The 20,721-nt window shown below is 45.3% G+C and overlaps 1 protein-coding gene across 1 annotated transcript; it reads left to right on the forward strand.

The window, feature by feature from the left end:
* Positions 1-715: 715 nt before the first annotated feature.
* On the forward strand, positions 716-15,919 carry PDIA3 (protein disulfide isomerase family A member 3). Its single transcript, XM_040414102.1, has 13 exons — positions 716-970; positions 5,783-5,861; positions 6,513-6,630; positions 8,009-8,116; positions 8,226-8,355; positions 8,451-8,570; positions 11,104-11,229; positions 11,423-11,605; positions 12,271-12,379; positions 12,668-12,796; positions 14,065-14,144; positions 14,443-14,500; positions 15,474-15,919. The coding sequence occupies exons 1-13, from the start codon at positions 825-827 to the stop codon at positions 15,582-15,584; spliced, it is 1,497 nt and encodes a 498-aa protein (XP_040270036.1). The 5' UTR covers positions 716-824; the 3' UTR covers positions 15,585-15,919.
* Positions 15,920-20,721: the final 4,802 nt, after the last annotated feature.

Consider the following 20,721-nt stretch of genomic DNA (forward strand, 5'->3'; position numbering starts at 1 on the left):
GGTTTCTGTATTGCCTGCAGGAACCGCACCAGAGAGGACAAGAAAATGAGAAATGTACAACTCGCTACCTCTAGAGCAGGTGTAAAGGCGAGATGGGAGTAGTCTATTTACTGGAGCGCAGCGCGACCACTATTACTTATTGGCGTGAACTTGAGCCACGTCACGCGGTGGATCTGCAGTGCCGGTAAGTACCCTACAACGTCTTGAGAGACTATTGCTTTTCCTCATTTTACACAGCAATGTATGCCTACTTCCCACTAGATGATGTGAAGCTTGGAGAGATGGACCTGCACTTCGAGCTGGTCAGTCTCCCTTCTGTGTACACAGCAATGGATGCCTACTTTCCAGCACCAGAAATCTCTCCGCAGTACCAAAGGACTGCTTCATAGAGACCAGTGGTCCCTGACAGTTAGCTATCGCTGTGACTGGACTTCCCCTTTAAGCTCAGGTGTAACTACACATGCAGGATATCACGGATTTCCTGTTCGCTGCCTGCCATCATTCTGGCCTATCTCCGCCTTTCAGTCCTTCCCAACCTGAACCACGTGACCTGCCAGCGTCACCCCCTAGTGGCCGACACGCTTTCCCGCCCCTGCACCACCACACCTTCTAGTTCGATAGATTTCAGTAGCCACGCCCAGCCGCGTCCACGCCTCCGCCCGATGACGTCGCCGCGCGAGAGCCAATGAGCGGATGCCACACTCCGGCTCCAGGTCCAGCCGCGGTTACTTCCGGCAGGTTTTTCTCCCTTTCGCTCCCCGGCTTCCCCTGTAGTCCAGGTCAGGCAGTGCTGCTGAGAGCTCTGCACCGCGCTCCACACCGACATGACGCGCAGCCTCCTCCTCCTGGTCCTTCTGGGCGCTGCTGCCAGCACCGCCTGGGCCTCGGATGTCTTGGAATTCACGGACGACGACTTTGAAAGCAGCATCTCCCAGTATCAGATCATCCTGGTCGAGTTCTTTGCCCCATGGTGAGTGGCAGTGTTCCCGGCGGGGTACCGCAGTGGGGAGCGGGCCTGTGTGGGTGCAGTAACGCTGCGGTGCACGGGGAAATAGCACTGTTATCCTGCCAGTGATCCCATGGAGGGAGTTCAGCTCTGGAATGGCTGATAATAGCTCGTCACCTATGTGTAGTCCACTCCCAGTGTGAATAGTGTCTGATGAGGGACTCTGCCGGGCGTGCACCTTATCATGGGTGCAGGGGATGCCTGTTCTCTGGGGCGGGGGGGGCACCTCTATATTACAGATAGTGGATGGCTAGTGGTGCTCACATCTCCTCCATGTCCTCATGTTGTGTGTCCATGGAGGGAGGTGAGGATTGATGTAGCAGTGTCTGTTCTGCGCAGGTAGAGGTGCTCACATCTCCTGTATGTCCATGGAGGGAGGTGAGGATTGATGTAGCAGTGTCTGTTCTGCGCAGGTAGAGGTGCTCACATCTCCTCCATGTCCTGTGTCCATGGAGGGAGGTAAGGATTGATGTAGCAGTGTCTGTTCTGCGCAGGTAGAGGTGCTCACATCTCCTCCATGTCCTGTGTGTCCATGGAGGGAGGTGAGGATTGATGTAGCAGTGTCTGTTCTGCGCAGGTAGAGGTGCTCACATCTCCTGTATGTCCATGGAGGGAGATGAGGATTGATGTAGCAGTGTCTGTTCTGCGCAGGTAGTGGTGCTCACATCTCCTCCATGTCCTCATGTTGTATGTCCATGGAGGGAGGTGAGGAATGATGTAGCAGTGTCTGTTCTGCGCTGCTTTCTTTCACTTTTAGTCCCAGTTGCTTTGTCAGTCGGATGCTGCAGGGACTTGTAGTCCTCCAGGGGGCTACTCTCTGTCCTGCGCAGCCAGTGATGTCACTTTGTGGACTACTATTCCCATCCTCCCTTGTTCTGCTGTTGGGGGTGGGTGTGCTCTTGCTGTGGTGTCTGCAGCTGATTCGCTGTTAGGAACTTGGTGGCTGCTTTTGATTGGCTGGTGGTATGAGACTGCCCTCATGTATGCGATGTCTTCAAGGATTTCCTCCTCCTGTGCAGCATGACTGTCCTGACTTATACTCGCATCACTGTGAGCACACCAGCCAGCACGTCCTCACTGCAATCCCAACTACACGAAGGGTTCTCCCTCCTGGATGTATGTGTGTGTGTGTGTGTGTGTGTGTGTGTGTGTGTGTGTGTGTATATATATATAATATATTATCTATATATATATATCTCTTTCCCCATTCGTTTTTTTTTCTTCAAGTGAACCTGTCACATTGAGGACGCAGCCTGCAGAGAGCAGGAGGAGCTGAGCTCAGTATACAGCCTCATACACATGACTGTCCATTTTGATGTCTGCAGATCTGTAAAATACAGACGCTAGAGGTCTGCAGGCCGGAGCCTTCTCACCTTCACTAGAACTGCCAATTGGACGCAAAACGGACAAGAATAGGACATGTTCTGTATTTTGTGGGACTGCCACATGGGTGACATCAGTTCGTTATCCATGTTTTTTTGCAAATCCATAGGAATGAATGGGTTCAAGTGCAATCCGCCAGAAATGCAGATTGGAATGGTACTAAAATTATGGTGTGTGGATGAGACCTAAGGCTGCTTTCACACTGCCTTTTTGGCTTTCCGTTTGAGAGATCCGTTCAGGGCTCTCGCAAGCGGTCCAAAACGGATCAGTTTTGCCCTGATGCATTCTGAATGGAAACGGATCCGCTTAGAATGCATAATTTTTCCTCCGTTCAGTCTCCATTCCACCAAAACTGAGCCAAACGGATCCGTCCTGGGACACAATGTAAGTCAATAGGGACAGATCCGGTTTCACTGACACAATAGAAAACGGATCTGTCCTAGAGGGAAGGTCCTATCAGTGACTGACAGCTATCTCTGTATACACAGTCATAGAGGGAAGGTCCTATCAGTGACTGACAGCTCTCTGTATACACAGTCATAGAGGGAAGGTCCTATCAGTGACTGACAGCTATCTCTGTATACACAGTCATAGAAGGAAGGTCCTATCAGTGACTGACAGCTATCTGTATACACAGTCATAGAGGGAAGGTCCTATCAGGGACTGACAGCTATCTGTATACACAGTCATAGAGGGAAGGTCCTAGCAGTGACTGACAGCTATCTGTGTATACACAGTCATAGAGGGAAGGTCCTATCAGTGACTGACCGCTATCTGTGTATACACAGTCATAGAGGGAAGGTCCTAGCAGTGACTGACAGCTATCTGTATACACAGTCATAGAGGGAAGGTCCTAGCAGTGACTGACAGCTATCTCTGTATACACAGTCATAGAGGGAAGGTCCTATCAGTGACTGACAGCTCTCTGTATACACAGTCATAGAGGGAAGGTTCTATCAGTGACTGACAGCTATCTCTGTATACACAGTCATAGAGGGAAGGTCCTAGCAGTGACTGACAGCTATCTCTGTATACACAGTCATAGAGGGAAAGTCCTATCAGTGACTGACAGTTATCTCTGTATACACAGTCATAGAGGGAAGGTCCTATCAGTGACTGACCGCTATCTGTGTATACACAGTCATAGAGGGAAGGTCCTATCAGTTACTGACATCTATCTCTGTATACACAGTCATAGAGGGAAGGTCCTATCAGTGACTGACAGCTATCTGTGTATACACAGTCATAGAGGGAAGGTCCTATCAGTGACTGACAGCTATCTCTGTATACACAGTCATAGAGGGAAGGTCCTATCAGTGACTGACAGCTATCTCTGTATACACAGTCATAGAGGGAAGGTCCTATCAGTGACTGACAGCTATCTCTGTATACACAGTCATAGAGGGAAGGTCCTATCAGTGATTGACAGCTATCTCTGTATACACAGTCATAGAGGGAAAGTCCTATCAGTGACTGACAGCTATCTCTGTATACACAGTCATAGAGGGAAGGTCCTATCAGTGACTGACAGCTATCTCTGTATACACAGTCATAGAGGGAAGCTGTCAGTCACTGATGGGACCGACTCCTGGACTTCAGAGCCCAGAATAAGCAGGAATTTTAAATTGAAGAAATACAAATTATGCTGATTCTTTTCCCATAAACTTGCACATCCATCTGCTCCGCTCCTCCTGCTCTATAACATGCGGCCTGCAGACTGCACTGCATTTCATGGGGACAGGTTTCCTTTAAGCACAGCTGTATATGTGCAGTGATCTGTATCACTGTTGAAAGTGAAATCCTACTTAAACATTTACGCTTAGGGTTCACATTGGCAGCATCAGGAGCCAGCAAACAACCGCCTGCTGCAGTTCTCTTGATCCGTCACCGCCAGACCCTCTAGACCAGGGATCAGCAACCATCGGCACTCCAGCTGCTACAAAACTACAACTCCCAGCATGCAACATACTTGGCTATTCCTCTAAGGCTACTTTCACACTAGCGTTTTTACTGGATCCGGCAGGGTTCAGCAAAAACGCTTCCGTTACTGATAATACAGCCATCTGCATCCGTTATGAACAGATCCGGTTGTGTTATCTTTAACATTGCCAAGACGGATCTGTCATGAACTCTATTGAAAGTCAATGGGGGACGGATCCGTTTTCGATTGTCAGAGATCCCAGGACGGAAAGCAAAATACAGCATGTTGCGGTTTGCTCTCTGGTATGAGAACGGAATGGAATGCATTTTGGAGCATTCAGTTCTGTTCAGTTACGTTTTTTCCCCTTTATTGAGCCCCTATGATGGAACTCAATACCAGAAAACAAACTCTAAAACTCTAATGTGAAAGTAGCCTAACTCCCACATAAATGAATGGAGTATTCTGGGAGTTGTAGTTTCAGAACAGCTGGAGTGCCGAAGGTTGCTGATCCCTGCCCTGGACTATAGTGGGATCCTGCTGCTTTCCGGTGAAATGCCAGCTTACGGACGGACAAAAACCTTTGCATGTAACTTTTTTTAACTGGCTGATATCTGTAAGTGGCCAGATCCCATTATAGTCTATGGGGTCTATATACCAAGCATGCATGTCTTCTGAATGTCCACTGCCAGGATGGATAGCTCCCAGAGAGCCAGGCATGTTGAAATTCAACTGCCTGATCCTTCTCTTCTAACTTCTGCTGCCATCTGAGGAGAGTAGGGTCTCTATACACATTGGATGGTTGTCCGGTCTCGTCAGATTCGATGTGTTTGGGCAGCAGTTGAATATGTATGGCCAGCCTAAGCCATGAGCTTTTTTTTTCCATTGGATATTGTATACAGTGTCCTCCTTACTGTAAAGTAAGTGTCAGGTGTGGCCATATAAAGGTCCTAGGGCCGGCTTCTTGTCCACTATCAGCTGGACAGGTTTGCAATATCTTGGGTGGATAATTTTATATTCTGGGCACTGGGTTTAATATGCACTGATGCTTAAAGGGGTTCTCCACATTCTGGACAGGTCATCAGTATGAGGGCTGTGGGGGTCCGACATCCAGCACTCTCACCATCCAGCTGACTTCGGCAGCCACTGAGAACAAAACAGTGGATGATGCTGGAAACGGCAGGAATAGAGTGCGCCAGTGCTCCCATTAAAATAATCAGTGGGGGTGTCAGGCCCCCACCCGTCTGATATCGATGCCCCAGCCCAAGGATACGTCATCAATTTCTAAAATCTGAAGAACCCATTTAATAAGAACCTCCTTTTTTTTTTTTTTATGAAGTACAGTACATGTCGTCCAGTGGAAGAAGGAAGTAATGTCTATGTAGCCACTTGTCTCTCTAAGTCATCGGGCTGTAATATGACAATATGGAGACTGTGTCTGATGGGGTCTCAATTACTTTTCTGTTCCTCTCTAGGTGCGGACATTGTAAGAAGCTTGCACCCGAATTTGAGACTGCTGCCACCAAGCTGAAAGGATCGGTTGCTCTGGCTAAGGTAATATTCCCTTTATCCCAGGTTGTTGTTTTCTTAGTCAGTTGAAAGAACTTGTAGCAAACACCTCGCCAAAGTCCAGCAGATAAATTATTATTTTACACCTTTTATATAATGCTGACATATTCTGCAGTACTTTACAGACTTTACATCCAACTGTCCCCAATGGGGCTCACAATCTAAGGTCCCTATCAGTATGTCTTTGGAGTGTGGGAGGAAACGCGTGGTGTGATCTGTTAGCGGGGGAGGTCTGGTGGTGAATTGCATCCGGACAGTGGTGGCTTTTCTTGGTGATAATAGCTAAATGCCAGGCACGGCCACATGCTTAGTTGCATACGGAGACCTAGTTTCAGAGAGAAATTTCTGTACTAACTTTGTCCTCCAGCTGTTGCAAAACCACAACTCCCAGCATGCCCTGATGGCTGTAGGCTTTCAGGCATGATGGAAGTTGGAGGGTTGCAGGTTGGGCATCCCTGGTATACCTTATGTAGTGTGATTGACCAAATCACCATGGGAGATTCACTTCTCGTGGTGTCCTGAACAGGATTTTTGGTGGTGTCCAAGAACAACCGCTGTCTTCTTTTTCTTACTTGCTTGTACCAATCCATTCACCAGGTTTTGCCTTATTAAAGTGACTTAATATATTGTCATCAGGTTGACTGTACGGCAAACTCTAACATTTGCAACAAATTTGGAGTCAGTGGCTACCCTACTCTTAAGATCTTCAGAAACGGAGAAGAGTCTGGTGCTTATGATGGCCCTAGGAATGCTGGTAAGATAAACTCTTGTGTATCTGTAAAGACAACTAAGTCCAGGGATAACTGCTCCCATGACCAGCGGCAGTACTATCTGCTCATGGGCAATAGCGCTCTCATGCAGCTGCCCCCACTCTTTTTACTAAGTGCAGATAGTTCTGCTACCCGGCGCATGGGTAAGATTTATGGGCCGTCATTGGAGTAGTGAGGATGCCTGGCCTGTCAATCTCACTAAGATGTTGAAGAGAAGCAGTTCTCCGAGGGACTAGGCCAGCCCCTCGGAGCTTCAAGAACCTTATTTGCATATAAATAAAATAATTTCCCTGGAACATTTAATCACCTTGATTAACTCTGCCAATTAGTATGCCTGGTTTAATAAGGCTGTTTATGCTGACAGATGCACTTTAAAGAGTACCTTTCACTAGTTTAAAAACTAACTATATCAGTGGGCAGAGCGGCGCCCAGGGGTGCCCCTGCACTTACTATGCTCCGTTCGCCCGGTATGGGCTCCGCTGTGTGCAGCTCCCTCTGTTGTACGGGGCAGAGTTTTTGTATTGGAGTTGTCCCTTGCTGCAGCGCTGGCCAATCGTAGCGCACAGCTCATAGCCTGGGAGTCCGGTTAAACTTTTCCGGTATTGAGTTCTGTGCTGCAGTATTTTCTCTGTCCAAAATTCCAGAACTCTTGCAGGAATGCCGCATCCGACATCATTTTTCATTAAAATGCATTAATGCCCAAAGTGTTCCAGAAAAAGGATCCGGTTTTGCGGTCTGTGCTTTCGCAGACCTTTAAGAATGTGAAAAAGATAAATACTGGATCAGTCTACAAATGGTATCCGTTTGCATACAGATTGCCGGATCCAGCAGGCATTCCGGCGATGGAACTGCCTGCTGGAATCCAACAGCGCAAGTGTGAAAGTACCCTAAGGCTTTTCTAGTGTGTCACCAGAGCAACATTGGAACGGCTGTGGTGTGGGGTTGTGGAGATGTTTAGTGCTTTTTATATTTAACATTCTGGTCCAAGTAAACCACCAACTCGATGCCTGCTGTACACGGCTCCAGCCATAATGGTTTGGCCTCTATTATCGAATAACGCTTCCGATGGTACGAAGCAACCAAATGTTCTATCGGCTGCAGGCCAGGAGCTAGCTGGCCTTAGTTGATGCACTGAGGCCTGCGGATAGGCTACAAATAAAGTGGACAACACCTTTAAGGCTAGGGTTACATGGTGACTTTGACCATGAACACTGCAATCATTGGCCATGCAACTGCAGTGATCACAACTAATGAAACGATGTGGGTGTGACAGCCTTGGCCTTTGTTTGAGCTTTCGTATGAAAATCAGAGTGTTGCGGTTTCAGAGTACGGCAATGTTAATTTAATAATTTTATTTTTAAGATGGAATTGTCAGCACAATGAAGAAACAGGCCGGTCCTGCATCTGTGGATCTGCGATCTGTTGCAGAATTTGAAAAATTCATTGGTGACGTTGATGCATCTGTGGTTGGTGAGTGTCATGAGGGAACTTCACAAGGCATTGCTTCGCTGATATAATATTTTGCACTTGTTGTGGAAGACCGGCATTTATACTCTTCCCGCGCTCCCCCTCAATACAGGCTTCTTCCGTGATCTGTATGGCACAACCCATTCTGAATTTCTGAAGGCGGCCAACACCCTTAGGGAGAAATACCGCTTTGCGCACACAGATGAAACAGAACTAGTGGATAAATATGATTCCAATGGAGAGTAAGTAATGTCCAGTAGAGGTGACGGGCATGGTATGCGGGGTCAGCCGTCCTGGGGATCTTGTCTAAAGACTTTTCCTTTTAATTTTGTTCAAGGGGGATTGTTTTATTCCGTCCACCACGTCTTGCAAACAAGTTTGAGGACAGTTCTGTCTCCTTCCCTGCCGATGAGAAGATCACCAGCCACAAAATAAAGAAGTTCATCCAAGATGAAATGTGAGTAGTTTTGATTTGGTTCAGAAATTGACGTGAGATTTGAGTGCCAGTCTCCCAAAATTGACTCTAATTAAAGCTTACATGCACCAAAACATAACTGTCAGTGGTTTACTGTAAATGTATGAACCGGGCTCAGGTGCTTAGCCTGCTCCATATGTGCCAACTGTGTAATACAGCTGGCACCTGGCAGCAGTGATCATGATTGGAGAACTCCTATCCCAGATGTTTAACCCTTCATCTGAGGCTTGTACTGGGGGAGGGGGGTTCTTGTGGGCTCTGATCAGTTGCCATGAGGGGGCCTTGTACAGGTTCCCGGGTTTATCATAGGAAGCTGCCTGGTAAGCTGTGGCATAGCTTAAAAATAATTAGCACATCAGAATCCCATAGACTGCATTATTATTGTAGTCTGTGGTGCAAGCGATCAAGAGAACGCACATTTAAGTCCTGGAAGGGGACTATATTACAATAAAATATGTAATTTTAAAAAATGTAAAAGAAACAAACACATTTAAAATTCATATCATCCCCTTTACTAATATTAAATATAAATAACTAGTTTAAAGGGGTTGTATCACTTCAGTAAGTGGTATTCATCATGTAGAGAAAGTTAATACAAGGCACGTACTAATATATTGTGATTATCCATATTACTTCCTTTGCTGGCTGGATTAATTTTTCCATCACATTATACACTGCTCGTTTCCATGGTTACAGACCATCCAGCAGTGGTGGCTGTGCTTGCACACTATAGGAAAAAGCACTAGCCTATGTGCGCTCCCATGGTCCCGGCCACCAGAGAGGCTGACGCTTTCTCCTATAGTGTGCAAGCACGACCACCACTGATGGTCTGTAACCATGGAAACGAACAGTGGATAATGTGATGGAAAAATTAATCCAGCCAGCAAAGGAAGTAATATGGATAATCACAATATATTAGTACGTGCCTTGTATTAATATTCTCTACATGATAAATGGCACTTACTGAAGTGAGACAACCCTTTTAATGTTGGTTGCCACCAGTGAAGTTTTTGGGGGTGTGATGTGCACACAGGACAGTAAATGAAAGTACTGCCTAGTCATTTCTCCTTATTATCCTACTTCCCTTTTACCCTTTTTTGTTTTATATTGAAACTGAGCAGTATATAAATCTCCAATCGGTAACGCCCTCCTTCTAATCCTAGTCTTGCTATTAAACTGGCTGTACCCATTAGTTAGCCACTGCTGAGCCTACATGTTTATGGTGCTCTTAGGCCCCTTTCACACGGGCGAGTATTCCGCGCGGGTGCAATGCGTGATGTGAATGCATTGCACCCGCACTGAATCAGAACCCATTCATTTCTATGGGGCTGTTTACATGAGCGGTGATTTTTCACGCATGCTCTATTTTGTGCGTTTTTCACGCAACGGAGGCCCCATAGAAGTGAATGGGGCTGTGTGAAAATCGCAAGCAGATGCAGTGCAATTTTCACGCACGGTTGCTATGAGACCCGATCATTATTATTTTCCCTTATAACATGGTTATAAGGGAAAATAATAGCATTCTGAATACAGAATGCATAATACAATAGTGCTGGAGGGGTTAAAAAATAAAATAAAAAAATTATTTAACTCGCCTTAATCCACTTGATCGCGCAGCCCGGCATCTCCTTCTGTCTTTATCTTAACTGTGTGCAGGAAAAGGACCTGTTGTGACGTCACTCCGGTCATCACATGATCCATCACCATGGTAAAAGATCATGTGACGGACCATGTGATGACCGGAGGGACGTCACCACAGGTCTTTTTCCTGCACACAGCTCAAATGAAGACAGAAGAAGATGCCGGGCTGCGCGATCAAGTGGATTAAGGTGAGTTAAATTTATTTTATTTTTTTAACCCCTCCAGCGCTATTGTATTATGCATTCTGTATTCAGAATGCTATTATTTTCCCTTATAATCTACAGAACACCGATCCCAAGCCCGAACTTCTGTGTAGAAGTTCGGGGTTGGGTCCCAAACATGCCGATTTTTTTTATTTTTTTTTTGGGCTGAAAAATCGCGCATGTTCCCGCAATGCACCTGCACCTTTTCCCGCAACGCCCGTGTGAAAGAGGCCTTAAGGGGGTTCTCCGTCCACTGTGTAGTCTGATTATTGCAGCGCTGCTCCCATTCAATCCACTACACGGACGGATCTTTGTAGTCCCAGCGATGGAGTTTGTGAAAGCAGCTGATTGGTAGGACAGCTGGGAGTCAGACCCCTGCCAATGTGATACTGCTTATATCTATCCTTAGTATAGGACATCAATAAGGGCGTACTGGAAACTCCTTTAACCCCTTAACTTTCCATCAATCCAACTCCAACAACCCTACAGCTCTTGGTCCCATCACTTAGCCAAACAATAAAAGGAAACCTTCAGAGAGAAATTCACCTCTGCAAGATTTCTGTCAAAAAAATAAAATGCAGAAAGTCCTGCAGACTGACAAGTAGTGTGAGAACGATTATCTGTTACCTTTTGCATCTACTGCAAAATCTGATTCTTCTATTCCTTTTTAGTTTTGGCATCTGCCCCCACCTGACTGAGGACAACAGAGAATTAATCCAAGGAAAGGATCTACTTGTGGCCTACTATGATGTGGACTATGAGAAGAATCCCAAGGGCTCCAACTACTGGAGGAATAGGTGATCTACAGTTTCTTTTAGTTTCAGTTCTAGATTTTATTTAATTTTGATCTTTTTTTTTTTTGTCATATCCAAAATCTTCCGATTTAAAACTAAGTTATTTGCTGTTATTTAGGATTTCAGTGTACAGGATATATATGGTAATGTTTCTAGCAGATCGCTCTTGTGACCTTGAAACTTGACTCCATTTCAGAGTAATGATGGTGGCAAAGAAGTTCCTTGATGCTGGTGAAAAACTCAGTTTTGCCGTTGCCAACCGGAAGTCCTTTTCTCATGAAGTCACGGAGTTTGGTTTGGATGCCAGTGCTGGAGACGTTCCTGTTGTTGGAATTAAAACTGCCAAAGGAGATAAATATGTCATGCAGGAGGAGTTCACGTAAGTTGGTCTACTATACTGATATATCACAAAAAAGAGTGCATAACACACCAATTGTAGGTAATAAAATATCAAGTTTATTAATATCTTTTTTTAAATGAACATTACTTCACACTTCACAATGCATATATGTGAATAAGCGGGGATTAACCACAGTTGCTCACCACCCTGCTGATAACCCCGTTACAGTAGTAATAAGCAATGGTACAAAAAATGACCAATTAGATGTTACCATGCGTCCCATTGGGTACAAAAGGTCATGGGTGTTAAGATATGAATGCCGAAATACATATGCCCAAAAATGGTCAAAGCAACACTGTCATGGCAAGGAACTGCCAAGTCTACTAGCCATGAGGTGCAAATAACATGTAAGGCAACATACCAGAAAAAGCTGGGGCTGACAGCTGGGTGATGGCGCTCCTTGACGCGCGTTTCGTGCCATCACCCAGCTGTCAGCCCCAGCTTTTTCTGGTGATATATCGTATGCTTTGGGAGTGTACCATTTAATTGAGACCGTCGGTTATTCTACTATACTGATGTAGCCCCTTGACCAAAGCCTGGTAAAGCATTACTTGCCAGCAGGCCATGAGTTGTCTGTGTGGATGGCATCTGGACCCATAAGAATACATTGGATTGATCCCTGTTTTCTAATTCTTTTCTATTAGCCGTGATGGAAAGGCACTAGAGCGATTCCTGCAAGATTACTTTGATGGGAAACTGAAGAAATACCTGAAGTCTGAGCCTACTCCTCAGAACAACGATGGCCCAGTCAAGGTAAAACCACCTATACGATGAATGTGGCAGACTTCCTAACCTCCCCTAATACAGAGTGTACTTATTATTTTCACTTATACTGCTTGCTAAGACAAGTAGTTCTGAGTCTTATTTGGGAAGGAACTCCGTTCCCCTTACCACCTTGGGTACTTCGACACTTTCCTTTCTAATGCAAGTTATGAGGCCAAATCTACGAGAAGTACCCTTGGTGCATGTAATGAAAAATTGCACCACAAAAGGAACTTGTTGGAATATTTAAACTTTTCTGTGGGTTTCTTCCTTTCTTAGGTGGTTGTAGCTGAAAACTTTGATGAAATTGTAAACGATAACAGCAAGGATGTTCTCATTGAGTTCTATGCTCCATGGTGTGGACACTGCAAAAATCTGGAACCCAAATACAAGGAACTTGGAGAGAAGGTATGCTTAAGGGTTTTATTTTATTTTTTTCTTTGTTACATCTTGTGGGCATTCCCTAGGTGCATACTTTAAAGCTTTGGACTTGGAGGGACATCTCCAGGAATTGCTAAAGCGCTTGTTAAATTCCCCACTGTGTAGGACCTGCATAGTTTCTGCTGATATCAACAGAAGGCACATGGAGATCATTTGCCGTTATTGATGCCCCAAGATGACTAGGGCATTATGGAGCTTTGTCACAATACAGGCTTGGACTAGTTAGATAAAAAAAAGTTTTTGACTGCTGTTGGCTCATAAAGTTACATTCAGGGCAGATCCTCTGCGATTCCACAGTAAAATCAAGGAGCCATCAGCTCCTAACCTGAAAATTTTTAGTCGCCAAATTTAAAATACATATAATTACGGTATAATAAAAAAAAACACGTCTTACCTAGGGTTGTCACGATACCAAAATTTCGACTATTTCGATACCATAAAGTATTGCGATACTCGATACCATGTGAAAAAAATAAAACTCCAAAAAAGCCGTGTGCATTCCAGATTTTATGGGACGTCTGGACTATAAAGAACAGTCCTAACCTAATTTTTGTTGGGACAGGGTGACAAAAAAATGGCAAATTGCACTTTATTTTTTTTCTGTTACGGCGTTTACCGCATAGGAGATTTTTTTAAATATTTTAATAGTTCGCACTTTTTCGGGCGTGGCGATATGTAATGGTATATGGCCGGCACCCGCAGCGCAGCCTGCGTTTGTATTAAGCATAAACGATATTCATTGGTGGCGCAGTGGCCACAGTCCCTCCCCTCCTCGCTTCGATCAGCCCATTGGTGGCAGCTGTGCAAGGGGGAGGGACTGCCTCCTTCTCCCCTGTGCTGTTCAGAAGAACATTGCGCGCGCTACCAGCAGCGCGTGCCATGTCAGTTTAATGTGAAAGCAGCAGAGCAGCGGAGGGTCTAGGAGCAAATGGCGACAAGACTACAAAGTCTTGTCGCCATTTAGCAATTTTAAGTCGTATTGGCGACCATTTTGGTCGCCATCTGGAGCCCTGATATGGATTTCACCACGGAATGAAAATCTGCATCATGCTTGTATTTCTGCTCCATCTTCATTGGGTTTTCAAAACCCTATACATATGTATTCTACTGGAATTTGCAGAATCCATATCTGAAATCCATGTCTGGCCTTGCCCTGAGAGGTGTCCGAAGATTTGTGACAGATTTTGAACCACTTTCTGCCTTCAAACTAACCTTTATATTCCTGTTTTATATAGCTGGCAAATGATCCAAACATTGTTATTGCCAAGATGGATGCCACTGCTAATGATGTGCCTTCCACCTATGAAGTCAGAGGGTATGTAAATATGCCTGGATTTTTTTTTTTTTGTGCCCCATTGGTCATCCATAGTGCAATGAACAGTTGAGCATCTACAGGATCAAGGGTAAATATTGGAGATATCCTGATGCTAATAAAACCCTGTTAAATAAAAGTATTCAGACTCCTCCTCATCTCCAGTACAGTCTTAGAGCAATAAATCCACTTGTGCTATGATACTATGTACTACAATATATTACAGCATAGTCTACAGCTGGGGTGGGTGTAACTTTATTTATATTTTTTGAGCTGTTAAAGAGGTTTGTGTATTTTGCAGGTTCCCCACGATTTACTTTTCACCAGCTGGAAGTAAGCAAAGTCCAAAGAGATACGAGGTGAGTTAACTCTAACATTGCTCAACTAGCAAGTTTTATGAATATGTGACACTTTACATTCCAGACAGTAGTTGTGTAAGGCCTCGCTCCCACTTCAGTGAATCACCGATATGTGCTATCCATTTTCTCCACGGACCCATTGATTTTAATGTGTGCTCACCATGGGTCAGTGGAAAATCAACTGAGTCCTGCACTACTTTTGTCCATGGTGCTGACCAAACATGCCCATTGAAGTCTGAGGGTCTGTGAAAAACCACTGACAGAACACACATGGCATCATTGTTCTGGATCTGCCCTGGAAAGCAGAGCACATGGAATGCAGATGACACATGTAGGGCAAAAAACAGACTTTACATGTATGTTTTCCGGTCGGCCATGTACATTCCGCATTTTACGGATCGTCTAGCCCTCAATACAGCAGTCCTATCCTTGCGGTGCCACAGAAAGGTTGTGCGGATGCAGAGAGCACGTGGATTGCTGTCCGCATCTTTGTGGCCCCATTGAAGTGAATGAGTCTGCATCTGACCTGCAAAAAATGCAGCTTGGGTGCAGACCCAAACCACGGTTGTGTGCATGAGGCCTAAACGCAGAAATTTTCCTGTATGAAACACTGACTCTAGACAGGGATGTCATCACTGACACTGCAATGTGACCAAGGCTCAAGCAGCTCTTACATATGAAATAACTATCAGCAAAACAGCCGTGTCCCCGCCACTTCTGCATAACCACGCTTGCTTGGATCATTTGAGTGTTTTATTCAGGTGTGAAATATGGATAAGCAACCACCAGACACAGTGGTGCCATCTGTCTCCATGACGTAAGCTGTTAGAATCCAACCTCTCCTGTTGCCACCCACCGATGGGCTGCGACAATACAAATTAAGTTTTTTGTTAGGATTTTTTTATTTTATTTTTTTTCTCTCCTCATTCTACAAGCCTTACTCACGACAGTTTTTTTTTTTTTCTGATTGTAGGGTGGCAGGGAGATTAGTGACTTCCTCAGCTACTTGAAGAAGGAGGCTACAAACCCTCCAGTTGTTAAAGATGATGAAAAACCCAAAAAGAAGAAGAAAGAAGAATTGTAAAGGAGCTCTTGACAAAGCACTTCTGCAGGTTGGGATTGTCATCCTGACGTTACTGGGATTTAATGGGGACCCAACATGTGGACACTGAAGCAAAGCTTTCTTGAAAGGAATTTGACAGTTGTATAGAGATTACTTCTTAGATGCACTGCTGGAAAGATCCAAGGACCTATGAATATCTGTGGTTTGTCTGGGGGAACCACTTTTCCATCTAGGTTGGGAGGGACAGGGTGGGGGTAGGGATCTGAAATTGGTATTTGTTTTGTTACCTTTTTTAATTTACTTGTTTTGTACATTTGAACCTGATTTGACAATAAACACCCCTCCCCCACCTTAAATGTGTCACTCAATTTATCCTGCTATTTCACAGTTGAAAAGGAACTTGCTATCTATGGGAGAAGGGGGGAACTATTAGTGCATGTCTGCATAAAGCCCACTTACACAGGCAGATAATCTGTCCATAACCGAGCGCTCATTGACTATAGCTTGTCTAGCGGCACTTAAAGGGTTTCTGTCACCCCGCAAAACTTTTTTTTTTTTTTGGATAGTTAGATTCCTCTTAGTGCGATATAGTAGAATATAATGCTCTTACTTACTTACTTTCATGCGGCCGAATCTTTATAAAACGAACTTTTATAATATGTAAATGAGGGCTCTACCAGCAAGTAGGGCGTCTACTTGCTGGTAGCTGCTGCAGAAAACCGCCCCCTCGCCGTGTTGATTGACAGGGCCAGCCGTGATCTCCTCCGGCCGGCCGGCCCTGTCAGTAATTCAAAAATCGCGCGCCTCGCGTCATTCGGCGCAGGCGCTCTGAGATGAGGAGGCTCGTATCCTCAGCACTTTCTCAGTGCGCCTGCGCCGATGACATCACCGAAAGAGAAGACGTCATCGGCGCAGGCGCACTGAGGGAGTGCTGAGGAGACGAGCCTCCTCATCTCAGAGCGCCTGCGCCGAATGACGCGAGGCGCGCGATTTTTGAATTACTGACAGGGCCGGCCGGCCGGAGGAGATCACGGCTGGCCCTGTCAATCAACACGGCGAGGGGGCGGATTTCTGCAGCAGCTACCAGCAAGTAGACGCCCTACTTGCTGGTAGAGCCCTGATTTACATATTATAAAAGTTCGTTTTATAAAGAATCGGCCGCATGAAAGTAAGAGCATTATATTCTCCTATATCGCACTATGAGGAATCTAACTATCCAAAAAAAAAGTTTTGCGGGGTGACAGAAACCCTTTAATGTATGCTTTTGATGTTGCAGATCTGGACTGCATCAAAGTTTTGATAACCGGAGAGACCCAACTGCATTAATATTGGCCTATCAATTGACTGTAAACATGAGGACATTTGGATTGTGACAGTAAAGCAGGGGAACCAAACCCACTTAGGGCTTGCTGATGGCTTAATTCATTTGGCCAGATATATTTTAATCCCCCCTCCATATGTGTACCACCATCAGATCTGACAAATTGGCCTCCTCACATGTCTGTACCTGGATCGCCTCAACAGTTGCGGTGACATGGTGCCTCCTTGCCTGCTCAGGTAACTGACAGTCACTGCATTGTCCGACTGCACTGTTAAGGTCATCTCTCTAGAAGAGGCTGGAAATTCACCAGGGTTTTGAAGGCTGCCCTCAACTCTGTTGGATGACAGTCGTCTCCTGAGGGTTCCAATTACCTTAAGATCTCGGGCAGAGAGCCTGAGCTCATCCTGTTGCCCAGGCATATGAGGTCAAGACAATCCAACTTTGTGACCTTATTGATCTTGTGTTTGTAGTTCTTAGACTACTTTCACACTTGTGTTTTGTGCCGATCCGTTCAGATAATACAGCTGTCTGCATCCGTTCAGAACGGATCCGTTTGGATTTTCTTTAACCTAGGATCCGTTTGGATTATCTTTAACCTAGCCAAGACGGATCTCTCTTGAACACCATTGAAAGTCAATAGAGGACTGATCTGTTTTCTATTGTGCCAGATTTTGTCAGTGGAAACGGATCCGTCCCCATTGACTTGCATTGTGTGCTTCATGGACATTTTCATGGATCACTATGTATGTAGTGGTAATTATGTTGAAGTTGTATTTGCAGGGAATTATATGGATGGCCTACTGTTGGACCTACAAGAGTGATCCAATAGAAATCTGCCTTGCTGGGCATATCGTCAGCCCATACATGAGTAATCTGCTCTTGCTGACGATCTTAATAGCTACTAAAAATGAATTATACCAAGCTCAGCCCAGTATATAATCGGCCCAGGTCTGGTAAAATATCAACCTCCAACCAACCCTGAGCCTAGGTCCTACTCCTCACCCAGGTCATTGTGCAGTCCACCAGCAGGAGCCTAGAGATGGGAGACCAGGTCCATGTGACAGGCTGTCTGGCCATCTTCTACACAATGGAGCAAACAGAAGACAGGAGGTAGGGCCAACAAACAGCCTTAGGCCTCATTCACACAGGTGGATTTTCACGGACCACGGTCTGTGTCCAGGTATGTGTGAATGAGGCCTAAAGCAGAAGGCTGTGTCAGGTCTGTAAAGGGGTAGGGGTCCTGCAGCAGCATGGCCAAGCAGGAATCTGATCATCCAAGCAAGTGTGGGAGCCACACATTAGATGAGCTACAGGTTGGGGATCTCTGCACTAGAGGATGTTGCACCTCACCGCTGAGCTCTACCTCCAGACTTCTGCAGAATTTCTTTTCAAGGAGAACAAAGGGCATTTCTGGACTCATCAACCGATACCTTGGCTTGGGCTGAAGTAGACAAAATCCTCATTCACACATCCGTGTTCTGGTCAGTGATTTCCATCTGTGATTGTGTGCCAAAACCAGGAGTGGAGCTACACAGACAATATTATATAAGGGAAAGATCTGCACCTGTTCTCAGTTTAGAGCCTGGTTTTTGGCTCAAAATCACTGATGGAAATCACTGACGTGTGAACGAAGCTTGCGATTTTCTAAAAGCTGAACAGCCATGGGATCTTTCAGACTAGCTTCATCTTTCTTAGCCACCGCCACTTCCACTTTGGGAGGAGTCCCAATCCTTAAAGGGTTTCTGTCACCAGATTTAACTCTATTAAGCTAGCTGACATTAGTGATGTGCTAATGTCAGCTAAACCTAACTAGCCTATTCCTACTTTTAGCTATGCCCCATTACTCCAGAAATATAACTTTTATAATATGCTAATTAGCCTCTAGGCTAGGGAAAGATGCTCGCAGGCTGCCAATTTCCTCACCGCACCTTTGCCAAATACTGAACGGCGTGAGATTTCACCAGAGCACAGGGCTGGCAGACAGATGAGAGCGCTTCCTGGCCCTGTCAATCGGGACTTGGATGGAGGCGACAAAGGTGGCAGAACGGAGCCTCTAGGAGCAGGAACAACGCCCCCGCCCCCCCCCCCCCCCCCCCCCCCTCTCCTACAGGCTAATTAGCATATTATAAAAGTTATATTTCTGGCGTAATGGGGGCATAGATAAAAGTAGGAATAGGCTAGTTAGGTTTAGCTGACAGTAGCGATGTGCTAATGTCAGCTAGCTTAATAGGGTTAAATGTGGTGACAGAAACCCTTTAACCTGCACTCTAGCAGAAGCAGCATCTCGAAGTGTTTGCTCAACACCTGAGCTCTTTTAGGTGCTTTACATTCCCAGTCCTTAAAAGGAACCTGTCACCGGGATTTTGGGTATAGAGCTGAGGACATGGGTTGATAGATGGCCGCTAGCACATCCGCAATACCCAGTCCCCATAGCTCTGTGTGCTTTTGTGTATAAAAACCGATTTGATACATATGCAAATTAACCTGAGATGAGTCAGAGCTTGAAAATATGACTCTTCTCTGGTCACACAAGTAAGATGACTCTTATGTTAATTTGCATATGTATCAAATCGGTTTTTTACACAATAAAAGCACACAGAGCTATGGGGACTGGGTATTGCGGATATGCTAGTGGCCATCTAGCAACCCATGACCTCAGCTCTATACCCAAAATCCCAGTGACAGGTTCCCTTTAAAGCCTCTAGCGTTTTTTATATATACGGCAAAGGTTTTAGGTTTCGTCTGAGCCTTTTGATGAAGCCTTTCTGAAGCAGATTAGACGTCTTTGATCAAATGGCACAAATTAACTTGTGGATTTTGTCAACTGAGAAAAAGGCTTCCTTAGGATATTTCTCCTCTTCTGAAGTAGATGACATCACTCAATCTATCCGAAGGTGCTTCTCTCTCGGTACCTCCAACCAAACTAGGAGAGCAACAGTATAAAACTTGCGATTGAGAGATCGCAATCTCACGCATAGGGCTACATTTTAATAAAGCAAAGCTGTACTGGAGCTGACCATTTGGCTACAGGCTCAACATAATCTATCTTTACCGTTGTCTGAAAGTGGCTCATCACAATTAGAACATTCTTGATGTCGTCTTTTAGAAGAAGCTTTCCCACTTCTGTTGGAGAATCTTTTGGAGTTTTCAGATTCATGGTTGGCCATCTATAAATATAATAAAACCAAGAGCACAAAAAAGCAAGAAGCCACGAAGACTCAATGTGCGGGTACAAAACAGAGGCACCACAGCCTAACACTCAAGCAGCATCAAGAAAACTAATGCTGGTGCTGAACTAGGCTTAGAGGGAGGGTAAACTTCTCCCTGACTGCCATATCAACTCCTCAGCACCACCAAAATTCCATCTCGGGAGGACTGATTAGGTGAAAAAGGGAACGCCCTCCCGGTCTCTAACTACTTAGATGCAGTGGTCAGCACTGACAGCAACATCTAAGGGCTTAAACTGCCAGGATCCTAGTTAAAGGAAACCTGTCACCAGGATTTTGTGCATAGAGCTGGGGACATGGGCTGCTAGATGGCCGCTAGCACATCCGCAATACCCAGTCCCCACCGCTCTCTGCGCTTTTATTGTGTTAAAAAAACGTTTTGCGGGCCATCGCAGTGCCTCACTTTTACAGCGCCCTACACTCCGCAACTGTAATTTTATTCATTGAGTTAGAGAATGATGGTTTAAACATCATACTGTACATAAAGGCACATGCCCCCTTTTTGATTTTTTTTGGTCTGTACAACAGTGACACTCCTGATCAGAACATACAACTTGGCCTTATACATGCAAAAACATGCACATACAGTATACTACCTAACCACTGTTAT

Source organism: Bufo bufo, chromosome 1 (assembly GCF_905171765.1).
Source record: "Bufo bufo chromosome 1, aBufBuf1.1, whole genome shotgun sequence".
NCBI classification, from domain to species: Eukaryota; Metazoa; Chordata; class Amphibia; order Anura; family Bufonidae; genus Bufo; species Bufo bufo.